Here is a 17,495-nt window from a genome sequence, read left to right on the forward strand (position 1 = left end):
GCATCCTAGACCCTTGTGCTCAACCTGTAGACTGTGTGGGTGCTCACTCCTACCTGAACCCCAGGAATGTGTGCGCTTGCTGGCTGCTTGAGCCCCAAGCTGAGGCTAAAGCCTGCTCCCTGCTCAGCCCCACCCAAAGACGTAGAGCTTATTGACTTGGTGTATTTGCTGGCTGCCTGGGCTGGGAGCCGTTAACTGGTGTCAGCCCCAGCTGAGAGGCTGTGGGCTAAAGACTACACTGGGCACTGCCCCGCCCACAGGTAGGGACAGGAGCCCCAGACTATCATGGTGAGTTTGTCTCTGTTAGACGGGCCCAGAAACATAGACTGTGTACGGCTCAGCCCCGCCGATGCAGCCCGAGCCCGAAGGCTACCACCCCTGACAATGAGACAGAGTGGCCTCCCTCCAGACTGGAGAGCAAGGGACCACTACAAGGAGCCTAATCATTGTCTTTATTAATGGAACTTTCAAGGTGACATATTTTCCATCAGTATAATGTTGTCTGGCAAATCTTCCCCATTGCTGATATTTTAAATCAAACCCAAACTGAGCACCTGTAGTGATACTTTAGAAGAAAGAAAGGGTGGGATTTGCCTTAAAATAAAAGTGCTTGAATTAAGTGCAATCCCCAATCCTAGAAAAAGTTTCATAAACCTGTAGGTGAAAACGCTTTGATTTCCCCCATCCCAAAAAAGGGTAATAGAGAGCTTGTCTAGGGTGGCTGAGTAGGACACAGCCAATCAAGGCCCAGCAGCCTAGTATAAGAAGAGCTGCAGGGCCAGAGGCAGTTCAGTTTCTTGCTGGAGCTCTAGGAGTGTGGCTGGTGTGCAGCTGGCTGACAGAGCTACAGAACCCCGAACAGGGCAGCATTGCCAGAAGCCTGGGGGGAGCGAGAAGGAGCCCTGAGCTGGTTGCTGGGACTCCATTAGGACAAGGCCTTGAGATAAGAGTGAAAATGGTGCGGGGCTGTGGGGAAGTGGCCCAGGGAATTAGAGAAGCCATGTGACACAGTTAAAGGGACACAGCCAATGGCTGCGATCTATAGGGTCCCTGGGCTGGGACCCAGAGTAGTGGGTCCCCTACACCCCCCCCCCATTAGCCACTGGGGGTAAGTAGCCTGGACACTGAGGCACCCCAGAGGGGGAACTGAACTATAGTGGCCCAGGTCTGAAGCCAGGAAGCCCCAAGAAGGTGAAGTAATTGTGTCCAGGGAGGGAGCCCTGTGTCACTGCTCTATCCCAGAGCAGAGACAATCTGAGAGAGAGCATGCAGGTGTGTGCACTTGGCCAAGGGGGCGCTCATGAGAAGTCAGTGCACTCCATTACAAGCACACACTTATAGATGATGGATTTTTAATAACTGACAAGTACATTACTGCTACCTTGATCAGAAGAAAAAGCCACATGAGAGATTTAGAAAGCAGGCATTTTTGGCTTGCCAGTAAAAGCCAGAACTGTAGCTGTCCACATTTCACTTCTAATAAGAGCTTATCGCTAGTTGATCACATTCTTTCTACTGGCATTTCTGTGTCACCTCAGCAGCCTTGGCACCACACAAATGACAGGACTCATTTATGTATCCTAACCACTGGAAAGAAACATTTCACTATAACCGTTTCGTTAAAGTACAATGGAATTTCTGTTGTAAATCGTTTATACCACAAGGAACATTATGCCATAGAGAGTCCTGACAACTTTTCACATCAGAGTTTGATTGATGTGTTACTGCAGGGGATGCTGGACAAACTGTACCTCATAAACTGTATATTTACAACAATCAGTATTCAACAAAAGTAACTGAGGGAGGATAGGGAGAACTTACATAACATTTCAGCCTGGGGTTGAGTGCGGAAAAAGTGAAATATGAAGGTGCTAAAGAAAAGTGAATACTGTAGAACATGTCTAAGCTGGCCACAACATTCACTGATCTTTGTTATTTCAAATTTTATATTTTCTCCTAATTTTCATATCTTTTTGTTCTAGTGAGAAAATAATTAGACATGTTACATTCAGGAGATTGGCTGGCATTTAACTCCTGACAAGGGAAAAATGTTGGCACTCTGGCTGAAGCAATAACAATGGCTGCATGGCAGACAGTTATAATTTCCTTCCACCATCTGGTGCGCCTGAGCCATATATTTAACGTCCATTATTATCAATGGGATGTACATGGTATGATATGGTTCTTTACACTGAAGTAGGGAGAGAGAGAGAATGTCTTCAAAGCAACTAAACCTTACAGGTTAAAATTGTACTCACGTTAAAAAACAATCTGTAGGGCTCCTGTTTAATGTGAGCAAATCTCCTGGACACTACTGCAGCAAAGTAATAATTTCATCTGTGGGTGCAAGCTCCACACAGGCAATTGTTACAGCAGTATGCTAGGAAGTATGCACCTTATTCCTCTTCCCCTCACATTGTCAGACATTTTGGACGATATTAAAGGCTTCTGTTTTTCTATGGATATTTTGACACCTTTCTAAATCTCCTCCTCTTGACTTTTCTTTGGCTGTGTGGAGCTGTTTCCAAGAGATTTTGATGATTTTGGTGGCTACAGCAATGAACATGCTATTTTAAACAGAATTACATCAAATGAAGCCCACCACTGTTTGCAGTAGTGGATCATTTGCCATGTTTATCATTGCCTAATCTCTGTTGCTAAACTTGCTGTTATATAAAATGCGCACACAGTGCATGCACAGTTGTAGTCTGGACATGTGCTGAATAATGTTTCTAGTTTAAAATTCTAGTTTAAAATTCAGATACAAATACAAAATAAAATGAATTCCCTGTTTCACAGATCCCATCAATGTGGTAAAATCCATATAAATTCAGGTAGATATGTCATATGCCTAGGCTAGAAAAATATTCTGCTAGGTAAGAAAGGGGTAAGTAAAAGTACTGTTATACTCTATAGAGAAGTTAAGTGAGGTGCATGAGTTAAGTAGTCTGGTGGCAGAGCCAGAAATGGAACCAAGGAGGCCTGATTCATGAGACTTTGCCCTAACCACTGGATACGCTCCCTCGTCAGCTATCAGAGTAAGAAATGGTCCCAAATATCTTGTCACCATAGGAGAGTGTCTATAAAGTGCTTTGAGATCTTCAGATGAAAGGGGCTACATAAATACAAAGTAGTACTAGTATTATATTAAGCTGAGCTGACCTAATAAATACAGATTGTGAATATGAAAAAAATATTGAATATGATCTCTTTCTTCCCAAATGATTCCACAGCAGGATTAGTTGGATTTTTTGGGGAAAAATAAAACATTTTTCCTTCATGTCATGCCATGAGATTGAGGAAATAAGCCTATTTTGGGATGAGTGCTTTTTCTATAAATGTAATTAAAATTTTCTTTTAAACTTTAAGTGTAAGCATGATGAAGAGTATCAAACTGACACAACCATCTGCTATGAGGCTTGGTGTGTGTTATTTTGAAACTCCTTCCCCACCCCTGCAAACTCCACTTTAGCTGACAATCCTTTGACTGGTTAACAGGTTCCCTGCACTTTGTTTCTCACATTGCTAGTTTGTTGATCTACGGGTATGAGTCACGTTTGGGTATGAGAGGTCCTGGATTCAAATCCCAGATAACCCTTTGCAGGGGCCTGAGTTGGTTCTATACCTTTAAATTAAAAGTGAGCGTGGCTTAGTTGGCTAAATGTACCTGTCTAGCAGGGTTTAAATTCAGCCAGAGATGTCCGGATCAGAGCTCTGGTAAATATTTTCAAACCCGCGGGAGTCCCGGCGCTTCCCCTGGGGCAGAAGCCCCGAGCCCTAGTGCCTCCTGCAGGGCTGAAGCTCTGAGCCTCAGGGCTCCATGAAGTACTCTGTGAGAATTTAAGCCATGCTGCCTAGTAACTATGAGATCCTAGGCACATATTTCAGCAGGGCCTGGAGTTGGGTTTCTATGGATTATTAATTGGATGTTTTTCTAAAAGATCTGCTCTAGGAATTATTTTAGAAGTTCTATGGCCTGTGTTATACAGGAGGTCAGCCTAGATTATCACAGTGGTCCTGCCTGGCCTTGGAATCTATGAATCTATTACATAATACATTAATAAGCGGGGAAGAATAATCTGCTTGATGAATTCAAAGTGCTAAAGAGCTGAGTCCATGACAACCATAGAACTAAAACAGCAGGAAGAATGGAGACACTGCTGGGCTCAGAAGAATGATTTAAAGTTGTGGGGGTAAGACTGTGGGAGGAAGAAATTTTCCATTATTAGGATTGGGGAATATGCACATGCTTTCAGCTCTCAAGCATTAAATAAAAAAATGTGAAGGATGACATAAGCCAAGAAGAATCAATTAAAACTTGGGAAAACACTGGTTTCAATATATCTTGTTCCTGGGATGCATGAAACACCAGGATGCTCCCAGCAAACTGGGAAGTACAGTTATCATAGCCTTGCTCTGCTTGCCTCATCTTGGGTTCAATTTTGGTTCATGACTTCTATGTCTCTGTCTACAATTATCTATAATTTCCAATTGCCATTAGGGCAGAATTCAAGTGAAACCAAACATTTAAACAAATATGTTCAAGAAAGTCTACCCAGGATTGTTATCCCTTTCCCAGATAAGAACAACACTGGCATGACACATGCTACTAAACACGGTAGATTAGAATCACTCGCAGAGCAGAAGGAGTAGTGAGCAATGAGAACTAGAAATCTAATCTAAGGACTGTCACCCATGAATTATGTGGGTCAGAAGATTTTTTTATGATGGATGAGAAAAGCTCCTTCTTGGTATAAAATCACCTATTTGGGGACAAATGCCCTACCCTGGTATTTATACTTGACTTTGGATTGTATTCATATTTGAGTCATGTTCAGGGCTGAATATGAATTGATCCTGATATTTGCCTCCACTATTATTTAGCTCCAAAAATATGGAGCTCTTCATATTGGAACCTAAGATGAAAGCAGATCTCATACTGTCCATTTACGTATTTCCTGATTTTCACTGTATTTTTTTCAGTGTTGCCAAGTAATCAGTTTATAGTCTGCACTTTTCGCCTTTTGCCATGATGGCTTCACCCCAAGAGGCTGCTCAGGCTCTGCTAAATTGAAAGTGCAGGGCTCTGCTAAAATACTTCATTTATTATAGTAACTACACATATGGGGAGCAATTATTTGCAAAGGGTTGCTCTCTCCTTAAAATGGAACATCAAGTCAAATATATTTTGAGCAGCAATGCTGAGTTACCAAAAATACTTGGTAATGATGGGCACTCCCTTTTTACTTTCACATCTCTTTAGAGTCTTCCTCAGAAGACAGCACTTTGGAGAATAACATATCAGCACTGACATTCTTTTTCTTTTCTTTTTTTCCCACTAAAGCCCTGAGAGAGAGTCATGTTTAAAAACGGTTTGCAAACTTTGTTCAAATATGGCTCCACTAACTCTTTTCTCAAATCTCCCTGTCTTAGTCCACACTGCAATCAAACTGACCCACATTTTCAAACAGTTTTCAAAACAGTATGTATTTCTCACGAGTGTAGGTAGAAGCTCAAGTGCAATTTCAACAAATACTCCTGCCAGGAGGTTCAATCGAGAATAACTTTTCAGAACAGTGAAAGAGATTGGATTATTAATTAATATTTATTATCAGTATTGAAGTAACAGCCACAAGATGGTAGGCTCTGTCCACATATGCACAGGAACACACAGTTCCTGCCCTAAAGAGTTTATAATCTAAAGACAAAAGTTTCAAAAACGGATGCCTAAAATTAAATTAAATTCTCAAATCCATATATGCTGGATATTCGGCACTTCTGAAATCAAGGCCAGTTATTTAGGTGCCTATATATGAACTTGGGAGCCCAACCTTAGGCACCAATTTTTGAAACTGGCCTACGAAGACAAGCAAAATACAAAGGGTGAGATTCTGTGCTGCTTCTCTTGCAATGCTGGGGAAGTGGGGACAAAAGTGGCTTCAAACTCCCAGGTTACTGATGGGTTACTAAGAATGCACAAAGTGCTACAGGCCTATATGCCAGGGCTTGCATGAGAAAGTGCACAGGATATCCAAAGATGGTCCTGTGCAAGGCCTGTACTTGAGAAATTCTTCACCGGCTGTAGAATCACAAAAAGGGCCATAGCTGGGTGAAAAATCTCAAAGAGTGGAGAGGAGAAAGACACAATCAAACTATGTATAATTTTCTATACACTGAGGCAACTCCCCACTCCATTACATGTTTATCAGGCCCACTGTTTGTCATTTTGTGTAATAAATACTCAACTCAACTATACCCAACTATCCATAACCTATCCATTACTAATTGGACAGTTTTTTGGATGTGGCACAGAAGAAACAGATTACATAGAGAAAGAATTTGGTGGAAGAGAGAGTAGTGGCTTTATGGATCACTTCAGAAACTTGTACTGAGCATATGGAGCTATGTGGAAGAAAGTGCAATGATGGTACTGGGAGGAGCAGGGTAGGGAGCAGTCAAAGCTAACATCCTTGGCTAAGTGGAGGGGATGGTGAGTGGTATGGTAAGAGACAAGAACAGAGGATAAGGGAAGGGCAGAGATGTGAAATGCCTTGAAGGGTTGAACCTGATACATTGGAAGAGGGGTAGCCAGAGAAGGCATCTGGATAAAACATACAGAATGATTGGTGAGGGAAATGATTTTGGCAGCAGCATTTTCAATGGAGTGTAGGGGTGTGATGTGGGCATAAGAAAGGCCAGAGAGGAGACGGTCTCAGTAATCAAGGGTCTATACAAGAGTTTCAGCTCTGTGGACAGAAAGATGAAGTTGGCTCTTAGAGAAGTTATTATGCAAGAGGTAGCAAGATTTGAGCACAGCCTGGGTGTGTACATCAATGAAGAGAGAATTGTCAAAGATAACTCCCAGGTCATGGGCCTGGATGATGGAAGAATGGTGACAAAGTAACACAGTGCCAAAGAATGGAGAGAGTCGGTCATTGAATTTGGGGAGGAAGGGTAAGGAATTTAGTGCAGATTATCCTTGTGTGTAATTATGCTGCACGATTGAGAAATGCACATCTTATTTCCAGATCACTGATTTTAGACGAGACAGGGCTACTTCAGGGTACTTTGACACAATCACTAGATAATGACATAATTTAAATTCTCTCTTTCTCTTTCTGCTCCTTCAGATATTTATATGTAATGTTCTGAACACAGATTTCATGAGTATTTACTGAGTTATCACATTTCACTTCAAAGTGGCTTTATATCAATAGTGATTGAAACAATTCCCTTACTTTAGTGACATATAGTAGAGGTGGTTCTGAAACTAAACTAAGTCAGGCACTCCCAAACTTTGTAAAAGTTTGTTCCTGAATCTGAACTTTGTTGCATCTCCAATACACAGGGCCAAACTGATGGCAAGGGAGTTAATCAGGATCTATGCCAGTGTAACTTAGTGCAATATTTTGCACATAATTTATACATTAGTTTGAGAGCCTTCAAAGTGAAAGGTGCTATATACAAGCATAAGATATGACTATAAGAACAAAAAACTTGAAGAATAGCATATAATATTTAAATTTTGTTCTTAATTTAAGAGCTCTTTTTTACATACAGTATACAATTTTTATTTAAAAGGCTATGGGAGCAAATATAGATGGGATAAAAACATATTTTGCTTGATGTGGAATACATGCAATATATTCCTTAAGAACTCGAAAAAAGAAAATAAGGATGAGAATCTTGGAGACAGTTTTGTTTTCGATAAGTCTTCAGGTATTACTGGTTAGTGGATTTTTAGCAGCAAGTATAGTATAATAACTAGCAGAAAGTTACTATATGTAAAACCAACCAATCAAAAGTTTTCTTTTTAAACTTCAATCTAAGGGTAAGAATAAGCAGAACAATTTAATGGTAAATTTGCATCACCTTGTCAAATAACGACAAAGAAGATACTTTGATGTATACTGTTCTTCTCTGAGGACTTACGATTCAGAACAGGGGAGGGGTAATAGCAAGAAAACAAACTTGTGTGAAAGCCAAAGCGTAAATGTGTAAAATTTAGACAATTTTAGGATAAATGTATCAAGGTAGAGTTTGAATAATTTTTAATACTATGCAATAATTGATTCCATATGTGGGTTGCTTTAAACTACAATAGATATAATTACGTAAAATATGTCAGCCTTGACACATTCATAGGCAAATGCTTAAAATTATTAAATGCTCAGCAGGGTGAACAGGGCTTTCACTTACGCCTACTTTCATAAATAGCTCTTGACTTCTCATATAGCTCATATGGGTCGGGTTTTCTTGGATCAAAGGCCTCTGTTGAATCAGGAAATGAACTCCTGTGAAGGGTGGGTGGAAAGGGAATACTCTGTGGTATAGCTGGAGCAGATAAACTGGTCTGAGGGCTGCCTTGATTCTCCCATCGCTCCATCATCTGTAATAAATATATACAGAAAATAAAAGATTAAACATCTTTTCACAAACCATAATTACTTCAAACACTCGAGAGAAAGTGGCTTCAGTTACAAGTGTGATAGATATACATATACTTTGTAAAGTTAGAAAATCTTCTGGGTATCTTTGGGGATGAAAGGAGCTCTAAATATTATTTTAAAGTTACTTCCATTAAATTAAAAGTTCTTATTCCAAGGTTTTGGTGTGTATAGATATATCAAAATACACAACAAATGAAGAAACAGCTACAACTTAAAAAAAACCCACGTCTTTCCTAACTATTTAATGTACCCATCACATATGTACAAAGCCTTCCTTGTCTGATTGTGCCTCATTCCCACCCTGCTAGGAAATCAAAGGGAAACGGATGAGCTTTCCAGTATTCCCTGAAGGCTAATTGAGTCTGTCCAACCAAAATGGGGATGCAGTAATTTCAAAATTGGAGGATTCCACACCAAAGGCTCCTTACTACCAAATCCCTCTATTTTAAACCAGAGGCCCTTAACCCAATGACAGCTGCATCTTTGTCACACAAAGAGAACGGTGATCTCTCAGGCAGCTGAGAACCTCACTATTTGGGACCCCATTCTGCAATACTACTCAGGTTGAGTGACACTTACTCAGAGACCCATTTGCTTCAGTGAGGCAACTCACGTAGATAAGTGCCACTCAGTGTGACTAAGAATTTTTGAATTAGGCCCACCAAGATTTATAGGTTAAAACCAACATCTTAAGCAATGCCTTAAGCATGAAGCACTTCTTAACAGGCAAGTAGATACATTCTCCATGAACCTAATTATCTGATTGATCCCAATGTGCAACTTATGTAGAGTGCATGACAGTAGTCATTAGAAAGGCTTGGATTACTGTAAGGAGAGCTGCACTGGCAAAAAGGGTTGCATCTTTTTAGACAAAGACCAATGAAAAAGAGTAGTCTGGGCACATCTATTACTTGAACATCCAGTTGCAGTGAAAGCTTTAATAACACCTTCAAATTTCAAAGATGAATAATGAAAAGTGAGGATTCTCCCTCAATCCAGGGGTTTGATATAATCCTTGTCATTTCTTCTGGTTTCTTCCTTCCACCTAAAACATATCCAGTCTTATTTAGATAGAGTTTGAGAGAGTTAGTTCTCATCCAAGTACCACACTGGGTAGGTTATTCAATTCCTCCAGACAGTTTAGACAAGATGGAGATACACAGCAATGTGTCATATGTTGAAGGCACTGAAGTCCAGGGTTCCTCACTGACACTTCCTAGTGGCAAGGCCTCAAATACACAACGAACAAGAGTGGGGATAATATATGCTGCAATGGTATCCTGCAGGAGATGGCCCTTGGATTTTACCTTCTGGTATCTCTAAGGATATGTCTGCACTAGAGTTTTTATTTGAAACAACTGATTACTAATTAAGTTTAGGCTTGGAGGGATTAGATTTTTATTGGCAAATGTCGATTTCATCACACACACAAACTAATGAAAAAATATTTCCATCAGTGATAACTGAAATGTAAAGATAGGCCAACTACACTATGTACAGGAACATATTTTATATAAAATATGTTTACACTATGTAAACTATTTTATCATGTGACTTTAGTTTCTTAAAAGCACTTCAGAATTAAATCACAACAAATGAAGGTCCTTAATCCCCTTTGGAATGACCGATGACTGTCAGGTATTCTAGTGAGTAAAAACAGTGTTAATGGTTTGATTAGAGAAAGTTCCTTCTGAGGAATCTTTCCAGAGTTGCTTGTAATGTCCTGAAGGAAGTTTTAACTAACAACATTACTTGTTTGATCCAATTGCTCATTTTATTTTCCAAATGAATGTAAAGATCTTCTGTAGGTTTCTCATTTCCCATCTGACAGAATCATAGTGTATTCTGTACATATGTAAGAAAAATGCTGCTGGAAAATTCTGAGTTTGGTTTAAAGTTATTTACTTTGTATATTTTGACATGTGATTTTGACAATTATAAAGCTTTAACTTTTTGATACTCAGCATCTATTGTCAATAAATAACTATTGTCTGATACCCCCCATAATTTCCTGCAACTGTGAAAATGTAAATCAACAATATTTAAAAATGCTAAAAAAAATAAAGATTGATATTATCCATTGAAATTATAAAAAAACAAAAATTTAATTCTGCGATGCCCGATGAAGTTGTTAAGTAACACATTTGTATGTGCTAGTCTAGATACACCACAAGCATGGAGCGAGCACTCGTTAAGTGCCCAGGCTAGCATGTACAAACATGTGAGCTGACTTAAGTTAATTGGCAATCAATTAATAAAAATAAAAAAAATGTCTAATGAAGACAAATCCTGAAAAGGAACCATCAAAGTAGTGCCACTCCATGTACCCTGCTAGGGACTGAAGCTGTGTCAGCAATCCCTTACTGCAAATGGCATCAAAGGAAGATTACTAGAGTTATACAATGAGTCTAACCTATGAACACCGACTCCATTCCTTCTTTCAACCTACACCCTCAACCTACACCCTGGTTTAGCAGGTATGCTTTGCAATATATCCTGAAGATAGCAAAGTCAGACTCTTTCCTAGAAAGAGTGTGAGGAGTAAAGTTTCGGAGTAAAGAGCACTCTCCAAATAAATACATGTAGTGGTCATTAGCTGGAGTGTGTCAGCTGATCTCAAACTCCTGAGCTAGTATTTCCACAGAAAGGTGGTCTTCAAAATCGACAGGACACAAATCTTGGGCCAGATGGAGCTACAATGTTTTATACCTTTTGAGGACCTGATCCTTATATGTAGTGGCTACATAGTTAAATTTGTACTGAAAGTCATGAGTCAACATACTGTTACGAATTCTCTATATTCCATAATACTATGTTTCAGCAAGGCATATTATGTCAAGCAGCAATTCAAGACATTTCATGTATTCCTAACTTGGATACTCAGTGCTATGTCTCTCTTCTGTTCCATCTAGAAAGGAGTCAATCTCTCCTTTTGCAAAGGTAGGTTCAACAAATATGAAGGCAGCTGGCTCCTATCCAGAAGCTAGCCAGACAAAATATCAGAGATAATTTGTGCTGGTCAGAAAAGAGCATTTTTCCCCTGTGAAAAATGTTGATGAAAACGACAACAACAACAACAAAAAAGATTTTGAATTTTTTCCCCCCAAAACTGAAATTGTTTGATTGGAAATGCTACTGCTGTGTCTCATGAGAGTTGTCGTTTGGATGCCTCATGCTTCCATTCTCTTCTATAAGCTGGGCTGGGCTTCATCTCTCATGAGGCACCATGGTGTATTATTTTAGTGAATGGAGGTGGTGCATTATGGGAATGTCTGGCAATGGTGTAACATGGTAGATGTAATCCAATTGGAGAGCCGAGCCCATGAGTACAATGGGGAAACTAAGCAACAAAAACTACAAATTCCATGAGGCACAACAGTGTTATATCTAAATTGAAATATTTCAGTTTTCATTTGACAACTGAAAATGTTTTGGGTTTTGAGCATTCTTTTTTTGACAAAAAAAATCAAAAATTTCTGTGGAAAGCAGACTCTTTTCACTAAAAAATATGTGTAGTCAAAACCCACTGTTTTCCGTAATAAAACAGTTTCAATGGAAAATTTACCACCAACACTAAAGATAATGCACATAAGTGCTTTGTGAAGAGGCCCATATGAGGCTCAATGTAGGAAACTGATAAAAAACTTCATTAAGCTGAAAGGTAGTTCTTTGAAATGACTACCATGCCCAGCCATTCAGGTCAAGGAAGAGCTGTGCACAGCATTTCAGCCTTCCGAATCACAGAGAAATGCATCTGCCTTTTGTCAAGAATGTCCAACTTCCAAGATTAGTAAAGACAAAGCCTGAAAATTGTAGGAAAAATGACGAAAGAGACAAAGCCAGTGTAGAAAAGATGACAGACAGGTACCTCAGTTAAGACAAGTGCTTCGTGATCAAGCAAAATAATGGTCTGAACCCTGATCAATGGAGCACTAAATTCAGTTCTGCCCCCACTGAGGAAAGAAACTAGTGAAATCAAACAACTTATCATTATGAAACAGAAAGATAGGAATCTATGTAGCTAGCTATCTAACTAGCTAGCTAAAGAAATATTATACCTAATTGCGTTCTTATTTTTATAATCTCTTTGAAAGAACCAGAGAAACAAAGAACTACCTTTCAAAATGAGAAAATGAATAGAAATAAAATTGATCTAAAAGCAGGGTATAAAAAAGGCCTCCCCACAAGCCCAACCCCTTCTCCCCCTTGTGGTGGGATTGTGGAAACAGGTTGAGTAAGGGATTGCTTTTCAGCTCAAAGTATGGTTGGTGAGCTATTCTCTCTGCACTCCTATAGTAGCCATGAAGGCCTACAGGATGTATTGTGAAACACCCTGGCTAACAGAGCTCTGGCTGGGCAGATCAAATTCATTAGCCTGGCAACTGGTCTAAGAGATGGTCACTCTGAAAACAAATCTGCAGCCAGCAAGTCCTTCAGTTGTCTCAGTTTTACCCTGAAATGGTCTTGCTGGCCGAGAGAGTGTGCGTAATTGCTTATCCACTTTAAATGAATTCCCATGCAACCTTTGACAATCTAATCCAATAAACCCTGCAGCAATGGGGGAACAGTGAAAGTGACAAGTGATGGACATTGTTGGGAGTCATAGTCATGAACTTAAACGTGAATGGGTCAAGATTTTGGTCACTCTGCGTTGATTTAGGGTGACGCTGTAGTTCAGCAATATCCTGATTGGCTCAGCTGCTCTATTCACAGACAGTACAACCCTAAAAAATGTTCCAGAACAGCCCTGACCAGCCTACTGCGGCTGGAGTTTGTCCCATCACATGGTTGAAATGTAAACTATGCAGAACTATGTGGAGACACTTGCACTTCATATTCCTGCATTACACCAAATTCAAGATGCTGCAACTAGACACTCACTTCCCAACAGCTCTTTCCAAATATAGTTTTAATTCATTTTTAAGCACACTATACACTTATGAATTCTGAAAACATTGAAACGGGTTTTTTTAATTTTTTAAATTTCCTGCCTCCTACAACATTTACTCCTAAAAGAGCTTGTGTAATACACTTCAATCCAGACTATACTTCTCACTTATGTTATTTAGATCAATGGACAAACTCATGTCACAACATAGTGTGATTCAGGCCAGCACATTGCATCCAACTTTTATCACAATACATTGAAATCATCACAAATTGAAACAATCTGATGGAGTAGCATCAAATCTTCACCTCACTCCTAATGATGTTTCACAGACTCCAGAGGTTATTTCAGGAGCTGTTCAATGTGCCATGATCTAGCCTCACAGGTCATCAGATGAACAGTCACAATAATGAAAAACAGAACAGATGACCAACCTATCAATGCTTGAAAGTATATTAAAATTATTATTATTATTATTTGTATTGCAATCATAGAATATCAGAGTTGGAAGGGGCCTCAGGAGGTCATCTAGTCCAACCCCCTGCTCAAAGCAGGACCAATCCCCAACTAAATCATCCCAGCCAGGGCTTTGTCAAGCCTGACCTTAAAAATATCTAAGGAAGGAGATTCCACTATCTCCCTAGGTAATGCATTCCAGTGTCTCACCACCCTCCTAGTGAAAAAGTTTTTCCTAATATCCAACCTAAACCTCCCCCACTGCAACTTGAGACCCTTACTCCTTGTTCTGTCATCAGCTACCACTGAGAACAGTCTAGATCCATCCTCTTTGGAACCCCCTTTCAGGTAGTTGAAAGCAGCTATCAAATCCCCCCTCATTCTTCTCTTCCGCAGACTAAACAATCCCAGTTCCCTCAGCCTCTCCTCAGAAGTCATGTGTTCCAGTCTCCTAATCATTTTTGTTGCCCTCCGCTGGACTCTTTCCAATTTTTCCACATCCTTCTTGTAGTGTGGGGCCCAAAACTGGACACAGTACTCCAGATGAGGCCTCACCAATGTTGAATAGAGGGGAACAATCACGTCCCTTGATTTGCTGGCAATGCCCCTACCTATACATCCCAAAATGCCATTGGCCTTCTTGGCAACAAGGGCACACTGCTGACTCATATCCAGCTTCTCGTCCACTGTAATCCCTAGGTCCTTTTCTGCAGAACTGCTGCAGAGCCATTCGGTCCCCAGTCTGTAGCAGTGCATGGGATTCTTCCGTCCTAAGTGCAGGACTCTGCACTTGTCCTTGTTGAACCTCATCAGATTTCTTTTGGCCCAATCCTCCAATTTGTCTAGGTCCCTCTGTATCCTATCCCTACCCTCCAGTGTATCTACCTCTCCTCCCACTTTAGTGTCATCTGCAAACTTGCTGAGGGTGCAATCCACACCATCCTCCAGATCATTTATGAAGATATTGAACAAAACCGACCCGAGGACCGACCCTTGGGGCACTCCACTTGATACCGGCTGCCAACTAGACATGGAGCCATTGATCACTACCCGTTGAGCCCGACAATCTAGCCAACTTTCTATCCACCTTATAGTCCATTCATCCAGCCCATACCTCTTTAACTTGCTGGCAAGAATACTGTAGGAGACTGTGTCAAAAGCTTTGCTAAAGTCAAGGAACAATACGTCCACCGCTTTCCCCTCATCCACAGAGCCAGTTATCTCGTCATAGAAGGCAATTAGATTAGTCAGGCATGACTTGCCCTTAGTGAATCCATGCTGACTGTTCCTGATCACTTTCCTCTCCTCTAAGTGGTTCAGAATTGATTCCTTGAGGACCTGCTCCATGATTTTTCCAGGGACTGAGGTTAGGCTGACTGGCCTGTAGTTCCCAGGATCCTCCTTCTTCCCTTTTTTAAAGATGGGCACTACATTAGCCTTTTTCCAGTCGTCTGGGACTTCCCCGGATCGCCATGAGTTTTCAAAGATAATGGCCAATAGCTCTGCAATCACATCCGCCAACTCCTTTAGCACTCTCGGATGCAGCGCATCCGGCCCCATGGACTTGTGCTCATCCAGCTTTTCTAAATAGTCCCGAACCACTTCTTTCTCCACAGAGGGCTGGTCACCTCCTCCCCATGCTGTTCTGCCCAGTGCAGTAGTCTGGGAGCTGACCTTGTTTGTGAAGACAGAGGCAAAAAAAGCACTGAGTACATTAGCTCTTTCCACATCCTCTGTCACTAGGTTGCCTCCCTCACTCAGTAAGGGGCCCACACTTCCTTTGACTTTCTTCTTGTTGCTAACATACCTGAAGAAACCCTTCTTGTTACTCTTAACATCGCTTGCTAGCTGCAACTCCAGGTGTGATTTGGCCTTCCTGATTTCACTCCTGCATGCCCGAACAATATTTTTATACTCTTCCCTGGTCATTTGTCCAATCTTCCACTTCTTGTAAGCTTCTTTTTTGTATTCAAGATCAGCAAGGATTTCACTGTTAAGCCAAGCTGGTCGCCTGCCATATTTACTATTCTTTCTAGACATCGGGATGGTTTGTCCCTGTAACCTCAATAAGGATTCTTTAAAATACAGCCAGCAATACAGCAATAGCACTTAGAGGCCCCAAACCAGGAATCAAGGGCCCAGTTTGCTGTGCAATATATACACATTGTGACAAAGTTCCTCCTCTGCCTTGGTGGGTCCTGTGCTTATTGGAGGATTTGCTCTCCTCAGAGGTTCACGGCAGCCCTCAGTTTGGCCACTTTCATGGCTCAAATCTGCCGTTCACTCAGTTAGCCTCATCTTTGGCCAGCATGGGGAAAAGGAAGAACAATCCCTGCAGTCTCTGCTGATCCACCTAGTAGATCGGGGAACAGGTCAGAGACCTTCCCCTCTGGTGGAACCCACAGTCCAGGTCAACGCCTCTGGTATCAGGTAGGGAGTTGGAGGGATGGGGGGAACCCGGGCCCGCCCTTTACTCCGGGCTCCAGCCCAGGGCCCTATAGATTGCAGCTATCTACAGTGGCTCCTGGAACAGCTGCGTGACAGCTACAACTCCCTGGGCTACTTCCCCATGGCCTCCTCCCAACACCTTCTTTATTCTCACCACAGGACCTTCCTCCTGATGCCAGATAGCGTTTGTACTCCTCACTCCTCCAGCAGCATGTCCTCTCACTCTCAGCTCCTTGCGCGCACCTCACTAACTGGAGTGAGAGCCTTTTTAAACCAGGTGTCCTGATTAGCCTTAATTAATTCTAGCAGCTTCCCAATTGGCTACATGTGTCCTAATTAGCCTGCCTGCCTTAATTAGTTCTAGAAAGTTCCTGAGCGTTCTGGAATAGTCCCTGTTATTTTACCCAGGAAAAAGGGACCTGCGTAACCTGGAACTAATGTATCTACCTTCGACCACTCTTTTGTAGCCATCTGGCCTGACCCTGTCACAACACACAGTGAGAGACAGTCACTGCCCTGAAGAGCTTACGGTCTAAATAGACAAGCTAGACAGACAACAGAAATAGGCAAAAATAGTGGTTTAAAATATTTTGATATTGGGGATGCTGACACAGCTATAACAAAATGATATAGTAGGAAAACTGGGGATCAATATAATAAATACAATGTTTGTTTGCAATCTTTTTTCATAGTTTCACAGTAATCCCATTACATAAATGCTGGCATTGGAAGACAAATTCACTCTCGCACATATTCTCAAAACAGTAATTAGAAGGATGAATTTTTATTGCCTATATGATGCCTTAAGTAACCTCATATCTTATAATCCTAATAATTAGTATTACTCATATACAAATTCATAAGAGTCTGCTTTTCTTAAAAGTGTGTGTGTGTGGGGGGGAAACAGATGCAGATCTGTTAATGAAATGTGTTTGGTACTGACATTTTCATTTGAAAGAATTCATTTAAAAATAAAAATAGAATATGGTATACAATGAGGGGTTAAATTTCGTGATCTATTAGTTATTTATTTATTTTACAGGGCATTAAAGTCAACCATATAGTGGAGAAATGTAAATGTAATGTTATTTATGGCATACAAGTCGATAAAATCCTGAAGAAATTTGCTTTATAATGATAGTAATCATATGAATTCAAACAAGTGTAATTTTGAAAGAGAACTTACAGGCTTTGGAGTTTTCCATGGAGAAAAGAAACCTGAAATAAAGAAAAAAAATATTAGTGAATCTTTC

At 40.7% G+C, this 17,495-nt stretch overlaps 1 protein-coding gene across 30 annotated transcripts in view; it reads right to left on the minus strand.

The window, feature by feature from the left end:
* The window catches only part of MAGI2 (membrane associated guanylate kinase, WW and PDZ domain containing 2), a 1,127,025-nt gene that overhangs the window by 115,331 nt on the left and 994,199 nt on the right, over window positions 1–17,495 (minus strand). For 20 of the 30 annotated variants that reach the window (XM_037889230.2, XM_043552267.1, XM_043552293.1 and 17 more), the window contains 2 exons: window positions 17,429–17,460; window positions 8,200–8,389 (listed from right to left, as the gene is read on the minus strand). In XM_037889230.2, coding sequence (XP_037745158.1) covers window positions 8,200–8,389; window positions 17,429–17,460 — 222 coding nt within the window. The remainder of the gene's footprint in view (window positions 1–8,199; window positions 8,390–17,428; window positions 17,461–17,495) is intronic. The other 10 variants (XM_043552288.1, XM_043552300.1, XM_043552277.1 and 7 more) reach the window with 1 other exon arrangement.

This window comes from Chelonia mydas, chromosome 1 (assembly GCF_015237465.2).
Source record: "Chelonia mydas isolate rCheMyd1 chromosome 1, rCheMyd1.pri.v2, whole genome shotgun sequence".
NCBI lineage: Eukaryota > Metazoa > Chordata > Testudines > Cheloniidae > Chelonia > Chelonia mydas.